Here is a 22,342-nt window from a genome sequence, read left to right on the forward strand (position 1 = left end):
GCAGTGTCACGTAGACTGGGAAGCAAACTGGGAAGTGCTTTGCATGTAAGATACACAGTGTCTCAAAGGACAGAACCTCTGAAACAACTCTCCTTTGAATAGACTCAGCTTGGGCCCCTGTGGGTTGGGGCATATTCTGGTCTCAGTACTGGTGGAGTGGTGGCGCCCATGTTTCAGGGAGAGAGCAACACGGGTCCCTTAATGAACACAAATCCTAGGCCCAAGTGAAACACGGGCACCTGAATCATCCTCAGGTGTTTGGTGGAGGCTGGAGTGGGTCAGGGAAGAATATCCCACTTCTGACAATTCAGTAAAAATACTTAGATTAATTAGAGGTGTTCCTATTTCTACATCCTTCTTTGATGTTGAAATTTTCTTGTGTGAGAGGAAAGTGCTGTACCGTGATAAGTGTTATACCACGGATTTGAGTCAGAGGCTCTACCACTGAGCTGTACCCTCCCGCCCCTTCCGTGCCACAGATTGGCAGCATGACCTAGGGCCTTAGTTTCTTTATGCCCATACTTGCTTATTTTTCTTTTTAGTTTAAGGTTTTCCGGGTTTTTTTGTTTGTTTGTTTTTGTTTTCCGTTTTTTTTTTTTAATCTAAAATAAGAGATGCTCATATAAATTCAATTAATACTAGAGAATATAAGGACGCCTGGGTGGCTCAGCAGTTAAGCGTCTGCCTTCAGCTCAAGTCATGATCCCGGGGTCCCAGAACCGAGTCCCACATCAGGCTCCCGCAGGGAGCCTGCTTCTCGCTCTGCCTGTGTCTCTATCTCTCATGAATAAATAAATAAAATCTTACCCCCCCAAAAAAAATACTGGAGAGTATAGAATTATAAAGTGACATTCCAGGCCTTCCTCACACTTCCCTCCCAAGAGGAAGCCACCAACACATTTTTATGTGTTACTGCTCAGACCTCTGTGAGTGTGTGTGTGACAGGGAGAGACAGGTACTTGTTTAATGTAAATGAGGTCATATGTATACATTATTCAATTACTAGCTTTTTCCACCTTTAAATATCTTCAACATTTATCTATCCCAGTGCATTGCCCCTCACTCTTATTAATGATGTAACAATATTGAGTGCTGTGGAGCAGCTGTGATTTATTTAACCATTCTGTAGTTGCTGGACACAGGTGGCACTCCCACATTGTTTTCTACCTTTATTGTCCGCTGCTTCTTCCCAAGAAAACATTTCCCCCACCTTTATGGTTTTTTTCTCTATTTTATTTCTACTATGTTTATTGTGCGCCTGCCTCTATGTAGTACACCATGAGGCATCATCCTATTCAGGATGCCTGACTCATCTTGATAATCATAATCATTATAACCCGCAGAACAACTGGCACAGTGCCTTGTACCTAATAGACAGGGATTGGTAAATACTTGAAAACTTTCCAGAGGGTTGGCTCAAAGTAAGCGCATAAGCAAAGTAGCACTCTAGAGTACAGATCACTGAGAAACTGAATGTGATGATGTCTATCATCTCCTGATATTATGCACTTCGTAACACAGAAATGAGTATTTGACACCTGTATGGGTGGACTTAGTATGACATCATTTTGTGGAAAGAGTGTGACCTACTTCTTTTGATGTCTTGAATTCCAGCTGCAGCAGGAGTCCTTGAGCCCCAAGGAGATACAGTCTGTCCAAGAACACCTGGGTTACCAAAGTGACAACTTGCTCTCTGTGCACATCACAGGCAAAAAACCCAACTTTGAAGTGGGTTCTTCTAGTCAACTGAAGCTTTCTCTGGCCAAGAAGTCTTCTCCCCCGGGTAAGAGTGGCCTGGGGGCATTGTTCTGTCTGGGTGAGCCTAGAAAGACAACTCAGATGTTGAACCAGAGATCTAGACAGAGACAGTGAGGTCTCCAGAGGATTAGTCCTTCCTTCATCTCTGTCATTTCCAAATGGAAAAATGTTTCATGTTCTGTTGTCCTGGGCGTATTCAGATTCTGATGTGAAATAGCACATTAGCTATTACCTCATTTGGCCTCTTCTGCTCTTAGGACACTGAGGCCTCCAGATTCTAGAAGCCTGAGCTACATGATTTAGCTAATGAAGTCTTTCCACACCCCAGAATTACCACACTCATCCTCAGGAGCTCTCGCAGTGGTGGTCGTGGTTGATAAGAGTAGCCTGCACCTCTTCCCATGGGTCCTTTCTTTTTTTTTTTTTTTTTTTTTTTTCCCATGGGTCCTTTCTATGCTAGTAAAGTCAGCTTTTCTTACTTTGAGGATCTTAAGCCACTTGTAAAAGTATTTCTCCTCAGACAGTTGTACCCGCCCTTTGCCACCCCCTCACCTCATCACTGTTTCATGATGCCTGAATCAAGAGAAATTGCCCAACCATGAGGTATGCAAACATTTGCAGGTACATTCACACTCCTCTGCTTTGACTGGCCAGCCAAAATCTTTAAGAAATCTGCTGGAATCCCAGCCTCTGCTTCCAGAATGGGTAGGAAGGGCTCAGGTGAGGAGTTTGCCTTGTGGAAGATCCGAGCCTCCACCTGCAACAGTGATCTTCAGGGGTGCACTTAACCACCAAGGCCGGTCTGAAGACGTGCCCACACTGTCTCTGAGGACCTGCCTATACCTGCCCACACTGACTCAATTCTCAGTGCCTTCTTTGCACCAACAGGGTCTGCAGGGTGAGGGTTGTGTCTGCCACCAGTTTGCCTCACAGCACTGCCGCTGGCTCTGGAGCCAGTTTTCTTGTACGTCACAGGTTCACATGAGGCAGAGGCTTTGGCACACACTTTTCTGCTTACTTAATCTTCAGATCTCCTGCAGTAGATCTAGGGAGGACGACTAGCCTCAGGTTCTAAGGATGGAAGCTAAGATAAGGACACAGCAATGTGGAGTGAAGTCAAGCATGTCAGACAGACTCCTGTTTGTGGCTCTGTAGATAGAGCCTAAATGTTGGAGCTGTTTTCCTCATCTATAAAATCAGGACAGCACATCCTCACCTGATAAGGGTCCTAGCAGGATTTAATCACACGGTGCATATGAAATACTTACTGTAGCATCTGCTGCAGAGCAAGTGCTTAGCAGATGATGGCATCTGTCACCATAAAGCAAGCCAGCCCCAGGCCATTCCTTCTCCAAATGATAGAGCAGGGCCTCGGACCCAAGCCCTCGGACTCCCAGGCCCATGTGCTCTTCACAGGCACTCGGCAAAAAGCACACCCATGTGCCTCTGGTTTGTTTCTGCTGCTTTGACGAAGCTCTTTTTCTTTTAATGGTTGGACCCAGTGAAGCCTGCTGTGGACCCTGCAGCGGCCAAGCTCTGGACCCTGTCAGCCAATGACATGGAGGACGAGAGTGTGGTGAGTGGGCACTGCAGTCCCTGGACTGCTTTCTGTTTGGCGTCCCTTTGGAAATGAATGGTCATAGTTTGGTGTGGCCTCTCTGGACGTGGAGGTGTGAAGCTCAGCATTGTGCCTGTGCCTGTGACCATGGCTGGCATTTATGATTCGGAAGGAAACCCCACATTTGTGGCATTTTAAAAATCTTTCTCAGCATCTCTTTTCCCCACAGGTTTTCTTGTTCTCACTTCATGTGATATGTTAAAGATTCTGGTGGGCATGTGTGAACCTGAAAAGAGCTTGTCAGCTAAAAGACTTTCTTGGCTCCTTTGTCTGGGCAAGTCAGTGCACACTCACTGTCTTAAAAGCAATAATTTTCCATCTTTGATCAATACTGTCTATTATAAAGTTCTTAATTTCTGCAACTGTTGAAGTTACAGTGATAGCAAAACAGGTTATGGTTCATGTTCTCATAGAATTTAAGATTAATTGTTCTCCCATTCAGCAAAGAATTGCACAAATGTATATATTGTTATTTGCCTTCTTGGGAATCATAGAAAATAGTTTATTCCCTTTTTCACATGACAGCCCTTCATATATGCAAATAAATATAGCGCTTCTGTTTTTGTTTTTCTTGCTGCTTCCACATTCACACACGCGCGCACACATGCACACTCAGACTCATATTCACTACATGTTGTCAGTTAACTTCCCAGTCCCCTTACAGCCTAGTGCATCCTCTGTGGACATAGTTTACTTCACTGTGGTGGTCAGCTTGAATGTGATGATCAGCCCAGGGGAGGTCAGTGGATGCCCTCTACGTGGGCCGTAGAAACCTGCTACCACAGCCCTTTGTTCAGCCTTTTAGCAGCAGAGACCATGAGTGTGTCACTAACCTCTTTGAGCTCTCTCTAGGATCTCATTGACTCAGATGAGCTGCTAGATCCAGAAGATTTTAAGAAGCCAGATCCAGCTTCCCTGCGGGCTCCTTCATGTGGAGAAGGGAAAAAGAGGAAAGCCTGCAAGAATTGGTGAGTGTCAGCATAAGTGGAGTCTTCCAGGCCTTCCAGTCTTCTGAGGCTCAAGGACTCGGGATACTTTACTATTATTGAAATAATTATTTTATTGTGAAATGCATTGTAAAGATGGAGGAGTATCTTAATCAGATAGGTTTTAAAGAGTAATAAAGATGAACACCTGTGTACCGATTACCCAAGTTAAGAATCAGAGATATGACTAGTAACTTAGAAGCCACCTCTCCGTGCTTCCTCAGCTGCATCTTGCTCCGTCTCCCCACAAAGGTTACCATCCTCCCGGGTTCATGTTAATCATTCTTGGTTTATTTGATAGTTTACCATCTAGTATGAAGCTCCAACTACTATATTTTTGAATTACGAAAAACTGAGTAGTTGGCCCAGCCCTGACGAGACAAGAAAAGGTCAATACCCTCCATCTGAGAAGGCTTCCGGTGAAAGTTAAGGTATGCAGGGTCTCCTGGGCTGGGGATCTCCAAGAGGATCTCCTGAGGATCTCCAAGAGTCCTTCCAGGGAAGCCAGGGAGAGCCACAAGAGATCTCTAGGAAACCAAGGACATAGACAGATGGAACACTTGGCAGGGGTGTGTAGGGTGACACCAGCAGCAGTATGGTTGGAGGGCGTGGGCTGCTCTGTGTGTTCTACTCTAAGCCCGCCAAAGTTTGAGTTCTCCTCCTTGGAGCAGACTGGAGCAGAACATGAGTGTCCTCAGCAGATCAACAGGGCAAGGAGGGATAGAAAAGCTTCATGGTCACCAGTGTGCAGTCAGGATAAGCTAGGGCCAGGATCTGGGCTGGCTCGCCTGCCCTTGATACTACGGTATGATGGCAGCTTGGTTTGTGATAGTGGCAGCCTTCAGCGTGTCTCTGTTTTGGGCTCTTGCTTCATCATACACGTGTGACTTCGTCTATGGCAGAGCTAACATCTGGGGGTCCCCTCCACTGTTCCCCCTGAGGGTTCCCTTCCCTCTGCCTTATGTTAGCTTTTCTGGGTTTTGTATCCCCTGCTGCTTTCTTAGTTTTCTCTCTTGTTTTGTTGGAGTCGGTTCTACAGTAGTTGCTTTAGAAAGGTTGCTTGAGCTGGGAGCCCTGAGCTTAGCGCTGGGATTTGTTGACTGTTTTAGTGAAGGGAGCCTGGGTGGGCCTGTGAGGGACACTGCAAACTCAGCATCTTTGGGTCTTTCACCTTGAGGTGGTTAGATTTCTCAGAGAGGGGTCTTTCTGGTGCCACCTGTTCCTTTGGAGGTTTTGGGGTGCAGTGTGGGCTGAGAGTCAGCCACGTGCTTAGCAGTGGCTAACTTACCACCTGCTTGGAGTTCAGCTCCCCTCGGTCAGAGTCACCTCTTCTGCTTTTTCCGCTATACAGTTCCCAGTGCTGCGTAGCCACTGTCTCCTTTCCCCTGGCCCCTGTCTTTGTTGGGTTATGCTTTACTGAAGTTTCAGTGGGGCCCTGAGGGAAAGTAGAGTAGACACATGCATTCAGTCTGTCCTCTTAACCTGGAAACCTCAGTGTTGGTTTTTTTTTGCATTCATTTTACGGACAGAAAGAGTGGTAAAAATGAACTGGTGGTGCGTGGGCTTGCTGAATCAGTGTTCTTTTAAGTGTGAAAGTTGCCAGCATTCACAAATCAGGAGATTTCAAGTAAAAATCCTTTTTTTTTTTTTTTTTTCTGTCCTTAGCTTTGGAAAATATGACAGCACCGGGTCTGCTTCTCCTCACAGCATTAATCGGCTGAAGCGGAGTAGTGACTTGCCTGTGTAGACAGGGCATCTCCCCTTTTGGTCCCCCTTTGCCCACCACTGTCTCCCTAAACAGCCTTACACGCTTATCTTGTCAGCCCAGCCCCATAGGTGTTTAAGATGTCCTAGTATAAAAAGAAAAGTTTTAGAGTGTTTGGGCAGTGTTGAGGACTTGGAGCCCATGGGTGGTACTACGTCTCACTCACAAGCTACCAATTTTCCCCCCCAGCACCTGTGGCCTCGCGGAAGAACTGGAAAAAGAGAAGTCAAGGGAACAGGCGAGCTCTCAGCCCAAGTCGGCTTGTGGAAATGTAAATATCTGCCTCCTTACTCAGTGTTCACAAAACCCCCAGTGGTATTGGGCATCATCCTAAACCCAACACAGACTCATTTACTGCCCAAGTATTTTAAGAATGGGCAAATATGTGAGAACGCGTATGTAGGAGAGAAGTCATCTCCTGAGAGGGGGTTTGCGTGCTCCTGCCTGTAGGGGAGGCTCCTGTCACTTATTTTTGACCCCTTTCTTCCCAGTTCATGGTGGCCTGATGCCATTTGGCTATTTGGCTGAGCTCAACTATGATTTGAACTGTTGAAATATAGAAATATGGCCTTCCGAAGGAACTTCTCATGTCACTGTTTTTCATAAAACTAGAGCTCTTAAAAACTCTTAGTATTTGGGTTTCAATTGGAGCCACACGTGCATCCAGCCATTTCCATCAGGCCACTGTGACCATGTTATGAAATTAGGGATCCCTTTCTTGCCCATGTATCTGGGACACGCTGACACTCAGCTTCCCTGTATGATTGATTGTCTCTTCTCTCAACAGTGCTACCTGGGCGATGCTTTCCGCTGTGCCAGTTGCCCCTACCTTGGCATGCCAGCCTTCAAGCCTGGGGAGCAGGTGCTCCTGAGCAACAACAACCTCAGTGATGCCTAGGAGGGACTTAACATAGTGCACATTGGCTCCTCCAGCCAACTCCTGTCCCTCAAGTCCCACAATTGTGGTTCCTCCCACCTCCTCTGCATTTGCTCACTCTCTGCTTGAAGTCCATCTGCAGGGAGCGTGCTTGGTAAACAGAGTGGAGCTGGCTATGGGGTGCAGTGATGTGCAGTGGTGCTATGTATCAAAAGACCTACTATAATGGGACCTGGTTACTCTGAGTGGGGGGACCTGTTTCTCCACCTCGTATTAGGGAACATGTGCTGAAGAGGCCATCTCCTGATATTACAATGCTGACCTAACACTCAAGAGCCCAGACGTCCTTGAGTATTAACACTCTGTGACAGAGAGGACCCTTACCCCAGTTCTAAGCTCAGCAATAGTGCCACTACTTGCCTTCCAGAGTTGATGGTTTACTCAGTTATTGGTGAGTACCAACTGCACCGATGCAGTTATTGGTGACATGAGTCGTGTCTCATGGCTCAGGGCATCAGAAGAATCACCCGTTGGTTGCTGTGATCATATTCAGTGTCCCTCTGTCCCTTCCATCCCTACCTCACCCCTGCCCTACTGTGTTATATCTGTCTTGTTTCTGTTCATCTATCGTTATTAAAGTTGGGTACTTCTGCATATCTGTTGTGGAGAGCGCTGTGTTTGTGTGTGTGATGTCTGACACAGCCATCTGAGCTCAGCTTAGACCACAAAACTTTCTTTTTGGAAGAGCCTTAGTGTCACACTGGTGGGGCCAGTCCTACATTTAAGTTAAGGATCAGGGACTCTCTTCATTTACTTTAGGAGAGGCCAAGTTGATGAGGTTTTATTTATTTTTTTTTGTTAAAGATTTTATTTATTCATTCATGAGAGACACACACAGAAAGAGGCAGAGACACAGGCAGAGGGTGGGACTCGATTCTGGGTCTCCAGGATCATGCCCTGGGGGAAGGCGGCGCTAAACCGCTGAGCCACCCAGGCTGCCCAGTTGATGAGGTTTTAAAGGAAAGCAGGACAGAAATCTTAAACAATCTCTGACCAAGAGACCTCTCACTGTCTTTGTTATTCACACAAAGACAACTGTTTGATCTTGCCAAATAGTTGGAGAGATTGTATGGATTTAAGAGATCAGGATGGTGAGGGGGCGGGGCAGGGGTGCCTGGCTGACTCAGTCAGTAGAGCACGTGACTCTTGATTGCTGGCTCCTAAACTTGAGCCCCATGTTGGGTGCAGAGATTAGAGACCAAAATTCGTATATATTACTAATAAATGGAAGTGTTTGTTGGTATTTGTCCTTGAAACTTGACTTGATTCTCTAAGTTTGCTTTTGCTTATTCTGGTCCCCGCAGGTGGATTTTCTGGGCGTTGCTAAGTTCTGTTTGACTTCAGAGCCCCTGTGGTCGGCAGGGTTCTAAGATGACTCCAATGCCCAACCCCTTGTGTCATCCCCTGCCCCTGAGATTGAGCAGGGCCTGTGAGTATGATGTCCCATCATACTCTCACATCACCTCTAGGATTAGGTGAAGTTCGGCAAAAGCGAAAGGATTTGGCACAAGTTATTTAAGTCTCTAAGGGACTTTCAGTTAAAAGGTCACTTACCCTGAGTGGGCTGCCCTCATCAGTGGTCCTTTAAGGAAACTGGAAAACTAAGAGTTTCTTCTGGCCTTCTAAAGTTGCCATGTGGAGAGAAGGTTCTAGAGGGGCCTCCTAGAGCTGAGAGCGGACCCTGTGGACCCTCTAGCCAGGAGGAAGCCTTCAGCCCTGCAGCCAGGGAGACCCTGGGCAGGGGCCCAGCCCTGCTGTGCCTGGAGTCCTGACCCACAAAATCTGCAAGGGCAGATGTGTATGGTTTTAAGTCCCTAGATCTGTGGTGATCTGTTAGGCCACAAAAGCAAACTAATTCAGCCCAAGACTAGAGGTCATGTTAACTGATACTGAGAACAGCTGAGACGCTGTTAGATGCATCCGTTGCAGATACCAAGGTGAAGGACAAAAATCTCTAAACTTCAGGTTGAGGACAGGAGATTCTGAACCAAAGAGCTTCTTGGGTTGGGTTTAGCAGAGCCTGGAGCAAATGTCACTAGCCCTTGCCGACCTGATCCTTGTTCTGCATTCCTGTCACTGCTGGCAAAAAGGGTGACACTATCTCCTGTCTGCTACACTTGGCTCAGTTAAAGGTGCCGTGTTGGCAGCTGCTGGGCCACCCACATGGGGGCTCAGGGTTGGGCCAGCAAGCTGCAGAGAGGCCTTGCCGGTCAGCAGCACACATCTGTTCTTGGAGTTCAGCACAGTGAGCAGACACCTTGTGACTTTGTAAGACCCCCATTTCTGAGGGGAGGTTTTGAGCCCCAAACAGTCTAAGATCACTGACTACAACCTCAGTTCACATTTGAGAACACGGGGCGAGCCAGACAGTGACCTGCCACCTGCTGAGGGAGGACCTTTAAAAGTACAAGTACCTGACACCCTTGGACTTTCTGGGTCAGTCATGAGTCTGAGATGGGGCTGGGAAATCTTAATTGTTTAGTAAACACTATAAGATCTTTTGCTTAGAACTTCCCCTCTCCCAGAAGTCACTCTAAAGCACTGAGTGGGATGGATAGTGGAGTCAACCACACCTTCCTTGGTTGTAATGGGGTTCCAGCATGCTGGGTGACAGTGGAGCTGAAGGAAGAATCCCACAGAGAAGCCTCCCGAGCAGGAGGCACTGGTTGTTGGGCAGGAGAAGAGAGGCTTTGCTTTGTGACCATCCTACAGCTCGTCTGTTGTGTGGGGAGGAGAGGAGCTACACATGGGACCATGACCAAGAATTGGCAAAGGTGTGGCCAGGTGGGACTCTTCCCACTCTGATGGGATTTGTTGGGATGGTTACACCCTATCAGGTCAGTTTCAATTCTAGCTGTATGTTAGAATCCATTGGGTGGCTTCAAAAAAACAAAAACACCTATGCATGGGACCCCTCCTTGCCAACCACCAATGAAGTCAATCTTTTCAAATAGGGCTTCGGGTGTCAGTGTATTTGCAAAGCTTTCCCAGGTAATCCTTTCTAAAATGCATCCAGGATTGAGAATCACTGCCCTAAAAAAGTTCTTTTTATGCATGCACCAGGAGACATGCTAAAAAATGTTCAAAGCAGCACTATCTGTAATAGCAAGAACCTGGAAATAGTCCAAATGGCCTTTAACAAGAAGATAGGTGAATGAGTCATGTCATCATGTGGTGGAAAATGGTGTGCTATAGCCATGCACATCAGCGTGGAGGGATCTCAGAGCCACAAGAGAGTGTACGCATGTGATGTGTTCTTTCCCACAGAGTGCAAAGTTTGAAAACATACAAGATCATTAATGTGAGGGATATATATTGTACATATATGTACATACACATAGGTGACAAATGAAAGAAAAGAAGAATGATAAAGTTCAGGAACATAATTGTCTCTAGAGGTTGATGGGAAGATGACATTCTGTAAGGAGAGGAAATGGAGCTTCTAATCAGAAGAATCCCAGAGAAGCCTCGTGAGCAGAAGGCACTGGTTGTTGGGCAGGAGAAGAGAGGCTTTGCTTTGTGACCATCCTACAGCTCGTCTGTTTGTGGGGGAAGGGGGGCTACACATGGGACCAGGACCAAGAATTGGTGAAGGTTCTTTTTATTAAGCTGGATGGAGGCTGTACAGGTGCTTATTCTATTATTGGTTTGCATACCTTACATATACATTATGTTGTACTTATGAGAAGTTTCATTAAAAAAGAAAAAAAAAAAACTAGGAAGGGGCACCTGGGTGGCTCAATCGGTGAGGCAACCAACTCTTGGTTTTGGCTCCAGTCATGATCTCAGGTTTGTGAGATCAGTGTCAGGATTTGCGCTGGGGGTGGGGGTCTACTTAAGATTTTCCTTCTTTTTCTCCCTCTGCCCCTCCCCCCACCTCTCCCTCCCTCTCTCTCTCTTTCTCAAAAAACAAAACAAAAAACAAACTAGGAAAACCCACACATAAAACCCTGAATGTTAAGGAAATTGCTTGCTAGTCCAGAACACAGTCCTGCACCTCTGCCATGAACCTCTAGGAAATATTTGGCACGGTTAAAATTCCATTCAAAATTGTAAAAGTAGGGCAGCCCCGGTGGCACAGCGGTTTAGCGCCGCCTGCAGCCCAGGGTGTGATCCTGGAGACCCGGGATCGAGTCCCACATCGGGCTTCCTGTATGGAGCCTGCTTCTCCCTCTACCTGTGTCTCTGCCCCCGTCTCTCTCTCTCTGTGTCTCTCATGAATAAATAAATAAAATCTTTAAAAAAATAAAAATATTAAAAAAAAAAAAAAACAAAATTGTAAAAGTAGAATCAACAGTCATTCTGATAATAACAAAGCAGATAAATATTACCTGTGACCAAAAGAACCACACATGGACGAAGTATAGCACAGAGACACCAGAGCTCGTGGGAATGATCGATGCATAAAGAGAGAGGGATTCCTGTGGTGCAGACCTGAAACGGCAGAGCTGAGGCAAGGCGTGAAGAAAGATGAAATCCCAGAGGTGAAGTAGACGTGGGAGAGAGCACTAGGAGGTGGAAAGTGCTACGAACAGGCAGCAAGGACAGGAAAGAGAAAACTAACCCAAATGAAATGGACACGAAGAGAGAGGACTCCATGAGAATGATTAGCCACAGAAGGTAAAAGGGACACACTATCTCAGCGTCATCGTGTAAAGAGACAGTTCAAGGAAGTTTCCAGAAAGCAAGCAAGAGTGAACTCCTATGAAGTCAAAAGTGGTACAGAATGTTCAATTCTAAAAATAATAGTTTTCTGGGGGCGTCTGAGGGGCTCAGTGGAGCATCTGACTTGATTTCAGCTCAGGTTGTGATCTGGGGGTCATGAGATGGGCCCCGGAGGCAGGCCCCACACTTAGAGGGTGTCTGCTAGATCCTCTCTCTCTCCCTCTGCTCCTCCCCCTGCTCATGCTCACACACGCTAAATAAATGAATAAATAGAATCTTTAAAAAAAAAAAAATAGTTGTCTTAGCAGCAGTCCCTGACCTGGTGCAGGCTGCATGCTGTGTGTTCTCCAGGAGGTGCTATTAATTCACAAATTCCCTTCCCGCTAAAACAGGGTGATGCTATCCGTAAATAAGTGCGACGAAGATTTCTGTGGTCTGGAAAAAAAAAAAAAGAGGCAATTTTCATGGATTTATGCTTTTGTTACCTTCTCTGCTGCCTCAGTCTTTCCTTGCTTCCGTGACTGTCCTGTCATAACGACAGGGACTGGGGGCTAGGGACCCAAGGCTCCCCTTGGGCCTCCACAGCCATCGCTCCGACCTTCCGTTGTCACGTCCTGGTGGTGCAGGTGCAGGCTGACCGCCGCCTGGAGCCCACCGTCCACCTCTGTGCAGCCCTGTGACAATCTGGAAGCTGCATTAGGCTCAGAGGGCTCAGCAGCACTAGGAAGTCCGTCCCTCCCTTTCTCTCTCCCTTCTCTCTTTGTTGACAAGCACCTAAACATTTTTTCCTGTACATCACGCTGGAGTTCAAATAGAGTTAGATATACTGTAACACAGCTGGACTTGTTTTAATTCAGATTAACTCTATTCTTTAATACATGAAGTATTACAGCTGTGTTATCCCTTTCCTTCCCTCCTCTGCCCTCTGCAGAAGCGTTCTGTCTCCTGAAGTGACGCCCAGCACACCCATGCTGCTTTTAATTTTTTTTTTAAGATTTTATTTGTTTATTTGAGAGAGACAGAGGGGGAGAGAGAGAGAAGAAGCAATGCGAGGCAGAGGAAAAGAGAGAAGCAGACTCTGGGCTGAGCAGGGAGCCCCGTGGGGTTCCATCCCAGGACCCTGAGATTGTGACCTGATCTGAAGAAAGATGCTAAATCTACTGAGCCCTTAGCTACCCCCTGCCCTGTGCTGTTTTTATAGTGTTTCTCTGCATAAAAGGACTTAATGTGAAAATTGCCTCTTTTTTTTTTTGAGGTCAGATTGACATAACATAAAATTAACCATTTTAATGTGAACAATAGATTGTGCAACCATCACTCTTGTCTCTCCAAACAATCCCATCATCCCCAAGGCAGCCATGTACCTGCCCAGCAGCTAGGCTTTCTCCCCATCCTCCCTGCTTCTGGTAACACCCATCTGCCGGCTGTCTGGGGTCTTGCCTGTTCTGGGCATGTCATGTGAATGGAGTCATACAGTATGTGACCTTCCACACGTGGCTTCTCTTGACACGTTTTCAAAGTTCATCCACCTTGTAACACACATCAGTGCTCGCTCCTTTCTGTGGCTGAATAATACCCCATTGTAGGTACACACCACTATTTATCCACTCATCCCCTGATGGACGTTTGGGCTGCTTCCACCTTTTAGCTATGGCAGCTCATGCTGCTACGAACATGGGTGTCTGTGCACTGAGCATGCCCTCCCCCCCCTTTTTTAATATTTTATTTATTCACAAGAGACACAGAGAGAGGCAGAGACATAGGCAGAGGGAGAAGCAGGCTCCCTGCAGGGAACTCAATGCAGTATTTGATCCCAGGATCACGCCCTGAGCTGAAGGCAGACGCTCAACGGCTGAGCCACCCAGGCATCCCTACCCTCCCTTTGTTTTAATGACCAAAAGGTTTTGTTATAGAAATATTATATATTTCAATCTAAAGGGCATGGAAAATAAGCATGGGCTAAACCCTAATAAACTAGGGAAACAAATTAGTTACATATATGAGAGAGAAGCGATTTGTCTTGACTCATAAGCAGGTTTTATAAATCAATAAAATGTCAGTTCAGTTAGGAGGAAACTACAGTATTTCTGAGACTCTGATCCCCTATGGGCCATGTGGGAGCAGAAAAGCAGCCGACTAAGCCCTCATTCTCTTGACTGGGCCCATCCTCAAGCCCATTAGAGAGGGTCCAATTTCATCATTTTAGGGAAAAACAGGCCCAGAAAAGTGGAGTGACTGTGCCAAGGCCTCAGAGCCAGTCAGCAGCAGAACGGATATAGAGCAGGTCCCCGACCCCTGTGTTAAAACATACCTGTGGGGTTTTAGTTTATGTAGGGGCCTGGGTTGATGACGGAGAGAGGTCAGTGCTAGTCAGATAATTCTCTACTGACATTTCCCAAGAGAAGGGGCCATGGGACACCACCCTGGGGGCTGGGGAGAAGCCTTTATTGGGGTCCCCATGGGAAAAGCACTTCTGGGCTCAGAAAACTGAGGGTTGGCTAGTGTGAGTAATTCCCACAGACTTAGGGCAGTGGTCCTAACCCCACTCAGCTGGGGTGTGAGTTATATAGAAAGGGGGCTCTAGAGGCATGAGCCCAAGTTCAGCTGGAGAGTTTGCCCTGGGATTTTGCATGCTTTCCAGAGCTGGAACACAGGGAAGGTGAAACAAGCTTCAACCATGACTTCAGCCCTGTGATAACTGGAGGCCAAATAGGCTAATAGAGAATCTAAGAACATGTGGCGAGAAGGGCCCCGGCGCGGTGCTCTGGGCACTGGCCATGTCACTGTTGGCTTTAGTGGCCCTTCCTTGTCATCGGGCTAACCCCAGGCAAAGTGGTGGTGGTTTCTCTGCCTCTGCTCCCCCAGCAGAAGGGCTGATCAGCTGCAGACACTGTGAGCCCGGGGCCCCCGGCAGCTGCCGCGGGATGTGGGTAACCCCGGGCCCCCAGGGACGGGGTGGAAGAGGCCAGGGCCGTCCTGCTCAGGCGCCTCCGGCTCGATCTCTATCTGCGGGGAGGCCGAAGCGCCTTCTGGTGGCCAAGCGCAGAGCAACACAGTTCTAACTTCCCCGTTACCGCATCAGCTCCTCTGGGATTTCTCTCTGTGCGTGCCCCTAGGGAGGCCGCCCAGGGGGCTGAGTGGTGAAGATGTCACATGTCCACTGTGCACAAGGCATCTCCCCACCCTCACAAATGAGTCATGGACTGACTCACCTGACCCCAATACCAGCCCCTGTGAGCTCGGTAAGGCAAATGTGCCATAAGTATAGTAAAGGAGACAGAATGTGCTAGAAGTTGGGCCTGCGGCCAGAGCGCAGAGCTGGCGGAGGGTCAGTGCAGCCCAGCTGAGCTCCCAAGGGGCCTGGATTTCAGTCAAGGGAGGGGTGGGAGGAACAAGGTGATGCCAGCGCCCTCTCTGCTCTCTGTTCTCTAGTCCATGTCACGTGGTCCTCTTTCTCACCAGTCGGGGAGGGGGCGGGTCCCCAAGTCACAATTCCTTCAGATGACCCCTTTGCAGAGGGGCATGGTGGCTGGTCCTATCTCCTGCCTCTTGTCACCCCCTCACTACCACCCCCTCCCTTACATCCTAATCGTGCGGTTAAACATCCTCGCAGTTCTCAGCAAGCTCAGCTCCTCTGAGTTTACAAATAGGCCTCTGAGGAAGATTCCACTCAGACAAAAAAGTTTTGCTTCTTTTAAAATGCTCTGCACATGGATGAGACGTGTGTCCTCTGGGTGTCTTTAGGCTCCGGACCACAAGGGTGAGGGGTCCCGGCCCCAGCCCCTGTTCTCCTCTGCTGTCACTGGGGCTCTTTCTTGCCTCCCTCTATTCTGAGATCATCTTTCCTCCACTCCCCCCCCCGCCCCGCCTCATGCAGGGGATCCGGAAGACAGTGTTCCACAAAGAACTCAGACCCAGCAGCCCCCAGGATCCTGAGTCCAAGGCAATTAGTTGTTGGAGGGATACTCCTGGGGATCGGGGCCGGGGAAGAGCCCACCTGTGGTCGAGGAGATCTTGGGGCCACAAAGAAGCCGGTTCACCATCATTGGTCTCATTATTATTATTGTTGCTGTTTGTCCTGTTTTATTCCTGCCCCTACTAAAAGTGGTCTTGGGTCTGTCATCTGGCCCGCAATAAGAGGGCTGAGCACAAGGGGGCAACCGGGGGTAAAACTTTGCCTGAAATTAACTCCTGATGCAGTCCCAGCAGACAGTGCGGTTAGCAGTCCTAGGAAGAGAAGGACCTCATGCCCCTGCCCCTAGACTGCGTCCCGGAGAGAGAAGCCCCAGGCCATGGCTGGTCAGGAGACTGACACAGAACTAGAATCCGAAAACCTGGCTTCCCCCACCCTGCACACTACAGTTTGGGCCTAGACGAGCTTGCTCAGAAGGGTCTGGGGGTAGGGAGACCCTAACCTCCCCATCCCTCATCTTTTTCAGCAATTAGGCTGTGCTCAGGGTGGTTCAGGGTGCTCCCTTCTAATGGAGGAGCCAGGACTGACAGACCCACACAGCAGTCAACTGGAAAAACCCATCACAACGGGCTGCCCTAGAGTCCGTAAGAGCAAGAGGAATCGGAGCAAGAGAGAGAGCCCGGTGGGCAGCTGTTCTTGGGGAAGGTCTCTTGGAGGCGGGGCTCATCCCAAGGACACCCTCAGCTACCCTGCTGGGGTCTCTCTCACCAGGACCTTCTCTCACCCCTCACATGTGGTCTGCAGTAGCCAGGTCCTTCTCTCAGACTCAGTTTCCCCTTCTGGCCTGGACAGGGCAGGACCAGAATTCTCTGAGGGCCCTTCCAGTGTGACAGGGTGGTGCACAGAACACGCAGACTCAGACTAAAGTACAAAGAGACAGACTTTAATGGGCTCTTTCGTGCCATGGTTCCATCCAGAAGAGGGGACAGGGTTCACCTTTGTCCTTGGAGGCCTCCACTGGACTCCAGCAGCTGGAGGTTGGGGTAGCAAACGTTGAGGGTGGAGGTCTCCAAATGATCCAGGCAGGAATCAGGACTCTTGGGGCCCTCCCTTCCAGGTTCTTTGTAAATATCTGACCGCCTTCTTCACCCTCTTGTCCTTGGGGTCGGAACAGATGGACTTGCCTTGGACAGTTACAAACCTGCAGGAGAGGGAGAAACCCATCAGCAGGTGTCAGGGCAACAAGGCCTTCCAGTGCCCTGGGATCAGCCTCGCTCTGCACTGAGCAGGCCCCAAGGGGAGCGAGAACTTGCCCAAAGTCATGGAGCTCCTCAGTGGCAGATCTGGCATGTCAGGCTCTGTTCTCAGTGATTCCTGACTCCCCAAGTCCCTGCCGGTCCCCTAGGGAGCCAGGTCTGCAGGACATCCTGCCTCAGCAGCCCCACTTCAGCTGGCCTGCTCCCACCTAAAGCCTGGGAACCGGGGGTGCCCAGGAGGGGCCCGGCTCAAGTCCAAGCCTGGGAAGTCAGCTGGCCTCTGACTGCCTGTGTGCTATAGGGCTGCCCTGTCTCTTAGGGGCTTCAGTTTCCCCATAATTTGGTGAAGAGGTTTAACCTCACAGCCTGGGGCCTTTTGGGTCTCACAGTGTGGGGTGCAGGAGCTGCCATAGGGAGCAGGGTCAGGGTGGGAAGCAGGTGATGAAGGCCCCCTCTGTCCTTTCCACAGTGGTCCTCCTGGAAGCTATAGAGTCTGCCCCAGACTCAGCTCCTAGGAGCAAGGATGGGGGAAGGGGAGGGGGCCAGGGCACACTTACACGATGGCATCCTTGGGACACTCCCCTGAAGTCTTGTACCACCTTGTCAGCCTGCTGATAGGAATGGCTCCTTTGAAGTACTCTAGGCAGCACTCCCGGCCCACGTTGGTGCCTCGAGCTGTGGAGAAAGGAGGCGGGAGCAGGGGTGTCCAAGAGCGTCTGTGAAGGGGGGAGGTCTGTGGCCTCCCCTGTGGAGGAGAGTCCGAGTGTGCATGTCTGTGTGCGCATCTGTGCTGATCTGTGTGTGCGTGTGGTGTCAGAGTAGGTCCGTGTGTGTGTGTGTGTGTGTGAGCCTCCTGGGGACGAGGTGTCTTGTGAGTGTCAGTATATGTACATTTGTGCACATAAGGTCTCTGTGCTTTGGGGATCCCTGTGGGCTTGTATGTCTCTCTGTGCTTACATCTGTGTGTGTTTGGGAGGGTTTGTGTGCACACGTCTATGGGTGTGTGTGTGAATGTGTGCCTTTGCATGTTTGTGTCTGTGTGTCACCTGTGTGAGCACACATTTGTGTGAATGAGGTCTTTCTGTGTGCTGGGGGCAGAGGACATGAGTGTTTGTATGTGTGTGCACAAATGTTTCTGTGTGTTTGGGGGATCTGTGTATATATATATTGGTGTGCATCTATGTGTGTCTCTGTGTGTGTGCATCTGTGTGTGCACACACTCAAATCCCAGCCCAGAACCATCCAAGAATCTCCCCTGGGACAGGCTCTGGGCTGAGCCTCTGCCTACCAGAGCTCATTCAGCCCTCACAGTGCACCCAGAGACAGGCACTGTCACTACTCCCATTTTACAGATGATTACATGGAAGCCCAGGGTGCAAAGACACTGTCCTGGGCCCTGGCTTCCTTCTCTTGGTACAAGAAAAAGCATCTAACATTTGCAAATCGGCCAATAGGTGATATGTGGCTTTAATTAATGCTACGCTGGAGTGTTTTCTAGAAGCCCCCAGCAGCCTCCGGCCGTCTTGGGGGTATAACTGGGTTGGACCCACTCACGGAGCTGCCCCGGCCACATGCACAGAAGCGAGAGCCACCGGTCAGGGCCTGGCCCGCTGCGGCTGTGCTCGCACACGGGGCTAATGCCGGCCTTTCCCTTCCAGCCGCGCGTGGGCCGCTCGCTCTTCGTGGGCTCCGGGAGCCAGCGCTTCTGCCTTCCCGCTAATTCCCTCAGTGTGGAGAAAGAGCCGTGAATAAAACAGACACGCTAACCGATGCTTCTGAAAATAGGTCGTTTTCCATGGTCAAAACACATCCAAGATCACTGCCTCTCACCTGCCGCAGCCAGAGCGGGCCTTCACTCTGCTCTGGGTGGAGCCGATCCCCAAACTCTGGGGTGGCATCCTCCTCCTCCTCCCCCTGCTCCTCCTCATCCTTTCCCTTTGAACGCCTCCCTCAGAATCCTACTACTGCCAGCCTCCTCCGTCCCTGGAGCAAGAGCTGGGCTGTAACTCCTGCACGAGTAGTGGGCATTGCGGTCGCGATCTTGGCACCCTCACCACTCCTGTCCCAGTGTTCCTTCCTCTGGCCACGTCTCCTCTGCTCTTACCTGCATGGGTGACCTGCAGAGAAGCCCCCAGGAGGAGCGTGACCAGGAGCAGCATCTTCAAGGGAATCATGGTGCCAGGAGCCCAGGAGACTGCGAGCGTATGTCCTTCTGCACGGGGGGAGGCGAGGATGGCAGCCACGCGTGGAGGTGACCTATTTAACCTCTTCAGGGATTTTGCCCCACCTCCTGTCACCCCACACACACACCCACACACACACATCCTTCCCTACACCAGTGGAGTCTGAAGATTTGAGATGATTCAGCACAAGTCCAGTCTTGGAATGTTTGTGGCTTTCCAGAGAATGGGCACTTAATTTAGGGACAGAGGTCGGGTATGTGTGTCTAGGGGCCGTGGCAGTGACACACTTCTCCTTTCACGGGGACATTTCTTGGTTCCTCTATTAGCAGAACTGAAAAGCCTCTATCCTAAATCAGGTTGGCCTCTGCTCTGAGGCTGGTGAGCCTCCTTCATGCATGATGTCTGTGTGTGGGGGGAGAGTTGGGGGACAGCCAGGTAGGAGCCAAGAGGAGCTGCCTAGCCTGGGCCTGGAGAAGCTTTTGGGCTCTGGGAGGGCTTCCTGGAGGGAGGGGTCAGCAGGCTGCACAGCCACAGGGATGTCTTTACTGGGGGGACCCCAGCTCCACTCATTCTGAGAAAGGTCTGGAGCCCAGATGCCTTTAGCTGTGGGTGCTTCCCCAGGCTGGGCCCCGAACCACAGATTTTAATCACCATCTAGTCCAAACTGGTACCTCTGTAGATTGGGAAGCCCAGCACCCCAACATGGGGCCCCTCCCCCAGGGCTGCTAATCAGAATGCAAGGATCTCTGAGGGCCTGGTCTGCAGTGGACATGTGGTCAGGGTCCAACATGAACCGTGCCCTAAGCAGACTTTCCATGTACTCCATGGGCCACAGCATCCCTGCATCAGGCCACTCCCCTGGCCACCAGAGAAAATGGCCACTTGTCTGTTGAGAGCTCCCCTGGGCCAGGTGGTGGGAGTCCCTTCACCAGGAGGAGAGTCTCATGCCTGCTTCCAGGGGGCAGCATCTCAGCAGGGTGACCTGGACCCTGGTTCTGACAGGTGGGACCTGGGTCTGGCTCCTCTCTGTTCCCAAGTGTCCCCCAAGGAGCAGCTCAGATGACACTCGGCTCTACAATATGGGGTGCACGTGGCCTTCTCACCTCAGCTGGCTCTGTGTTAACCTGGAGTCATTGTCACATCTTTATCAGCAGGGATGGTAACCACAGCGTGTGCTGTCTGTGGAAATCCAACCCCAGGGGTGTGCTCAGACGGTCACCTTGCGAGTCCTCACCACTGGACACCTGGAAGAGGAAGCCATGCATTGGACGGGGTCATGGGAGGGCGAGGCCAACGCTTCTCCTCCCCCAGGGCCACCTTGGCAGGCTGGGGCTGCTTCGCCTCCTGGTCCATGGCAAGACCTCCCTTGGGCAGGATCATCTGTCACTGTCTTGCCATGTGACTTTGGGCAGCTCGCAGACCCTCCCTGGGCCTTATGTCATCACCTGTAGAGGGATGTTTGGACTGTCCCAGGGGACCCCACCAAAACGGCAGATCTGAGAAAGCTGGGGTCCTCCCAGTGGATCTCACACCAGCATTTCTCTACTTCTCTTAGGGATTTCTCTACTTCTCTTAGGGTTGCATCACCCACTCTTCATGCCACAGCTGGGGGGTTTCTTTGCCCCCAGACTGGCTGGGCCATCCTTCCTGTCTCTGGGACAGGTTGCCATTTGCATGTGCAGCAGAGAAGATTAGAGGGAGGGGTGGCCTTCCTGCCTGTGCTCATCTTTGGCAGAAGCTTCCTGCACAAAGTGGGGACAGCCTCCAACCCACACAGAGGAGCATCCAGGAGTCCCCACCCTGTGGAGTCAGAGGAGGACAACTTGGGTTGAGGAAGGGGTGCTGGTGGCCTCCATGAGCCTAGGAGAGGGCCACTCTGGCCTGCAGAAGAGTCTTGGGCCAGGAGGAATGCAAACATCCCAAGATGCTTGGGGAGGGCCTGGGTCCCAGGAGGGCCAGAGGATGTCTCTGCTGATGCTGCTTCTCATGAGTAGTGTCTCTTGACCCTCTCTGTCCTCCATGCCCTCCACCCAGTGGCTTCTCCACCTGCCACAGGGGCCACAGAATGCCCTTCTGTGTTGGACAGGAAGGGACTGTCGTGCTGATGATTAGCAACTTTATTACCAGCGAGGCTGCCCAGTCCCACCGCTGGGGAAACTCCCTGAGCGGGGTTTGAGTCCCCCTTGTTCTGCCACAGACTCAGAATGTTTCTCCAGAATGACCCAAATTCCCCTGTCACTTCTAGGGAATTGGTTGTGACAGCAGGAAAAGAAGATTCTGGACAAGCTCCGGGCTGGTGCCAGATCCCTGGCAGGGGAGGGAACAGAGCAGCAAACATACCAGTGCGCACCTGCTGTGCGTCAGGTGCTGTACCGGGCCTGTGGCTGCAGGGGCACGGGGCCTGGCCCCAACACAGGGATGTGCACGTGAGATAAAGGGCTGTTGGGCCCAGAGCAGAGAGAGGTTGCTTCTGGCTGAGAGATCTTGGAAAGCTTCGTGGAGGCAGTGGTCAGGAACCTGGGCCTTGAGGCTGGGAGGATTCACACCAAGAGAAGGAGGGGCGAGCATTTCACAGGAGACAAGTGTTTAGCACGAGTGCAAAGGAGGGAATGTGCAGAGATAAATGAGAGAAGCAGCACAGAACTCTGGTGGGAGACATGGTCCTGATGCGACATGGGGACCGTGAGCTCCGTGAGGGCAGGGGCACGTCCACTGTGTGTGCCCCCAGCGCCTGCACACAGTGGGGCTTTCAATGGGGCTTGACGGAGACAGAGGGGACTGGACGAAGGACAAGGAGGTGAGCCGGAGCCAGGGCCTGGGGAGAAACCGTGGAGTGCAGAGCCCGCCTCTCCACCTCCTTTGGAGGCAGCACAGACCAGGGACATTTTTGAGGTGGTTTCCTTGCCAGGGGTTAACTGCCTTATTCCTCCTCAGTTTTCCCAGCTATGAAATGGATTCCAGGGGACCTTCCAGATGGGATGTCCTGGAGTCTGGGATGATGCTAAGGGTCTCGAGAGACCTTTGTGGTGCTATGCAGACCCTAGGGCTCAGAGATCAGGCAGGGGAATCAGGAATGCTCCCTGGAGGAGGCAGCAGTGAGGCAGAGTTCTATGGAGGGTGACAGGGGAGAAGGCGCTGGAGGAAGGGCAAGGTCACAGGCAGGCAACAGGCCAGATTCAGGCCCAGTAGGACAACAGAGTTAAAGGAGCATTGGACCTGAGTGGGAGGAAGAGGACAGAGTCACTGCCTGTCTCAACACCT

At 50.5% G+C, this 22,342-nt stretch overlaps 2 protein-coding genes across 6 annotated transcripts in view; one reads left to right on the forward strand and one right to left on the reverse strand.

The window, feature by feature from the left end:
* The window catches only part of CIAPIN1 (cytokine induced apoptosis inhibitor 1), a 15,228-nt gene extending 7,570 nt beyond the window's left edge, over positions 1-7,658 (forward strand). For all 3 annotated transcript variants that reach the window (XM_072826969.1, XM_072826967.1, XM_072826968.1), the window contains exons 5-9: positions 1,615-1,783; positions 3,261-3,334; positions 4,229-4,344; positions 6,317-6,398; positions 6,915-7,658. In XM_072826969.1, the coding sequence (XP_072683070.1) occupies positions 1,615-1,783; positions 3,261-3,334; positions 4,229-4,344; positions 6,317-6,398; positions 6,915-7,025 (552 nt within the window). In that variant the 3' untranslated portion in view covers positions 7,026-7,658. The remainder of the gene's footprint in view (positions 1-1,614; positions 1,784-3,260; positions 3,335-4,228; positions 4,345-6,316; positions 6,399-6,914) is intronic.
* Positions 7,659-16,569: 8,911 nt separating this feature from the next.
* CCL17 (C-C motif chemokine ligand 17) overlaps positions 16,570-22,342 on the reverse strand; it is a 12,173-nt gene continuing 6,400 nt past the window's right edge. For all 3 annotated transcript variants that reach the window (XM_072826972.1, XM_072826970.1, XM_072826971.1), the window contains 4 exons: positions 20,185-20,325; positions 19,003-19,110; positions 17,456-17,573; positions 16,570-16,843 (listed from right to left, as the gene is read on the reverse strand). In XM_072826972.1, the coding sequence (XP_072683073.1) occupies positions 16,732-16,843; positions 17,456-17,573; positions 19,003-19,072 (300 nt within the window). In that variant the 5' untranslated portion in view covers positions 19,073-19,110; positions 20,185-20,325 and the 3' untranslated portion in view covers positions 16,570-16,731. The remainder of the gene's footprint in view (positions 16,844-17,455; positions 17,574-19,002; positions 19,111-20,184; positions 20,326-22,342) is intronic.

This window comes from Canis lupus, chromosome 5 (genome assembly GCF_048164855.1).
Source record: "Canis lupus baileyi chromosome 5, mCanLup2.hap1, whole genome shotgun sequence".
Lineage (NCBI taxonomy): Eukaryota > Metazoa > Chordata > Mammalia > Carnivora > Canidae > Canis > Canis lupus.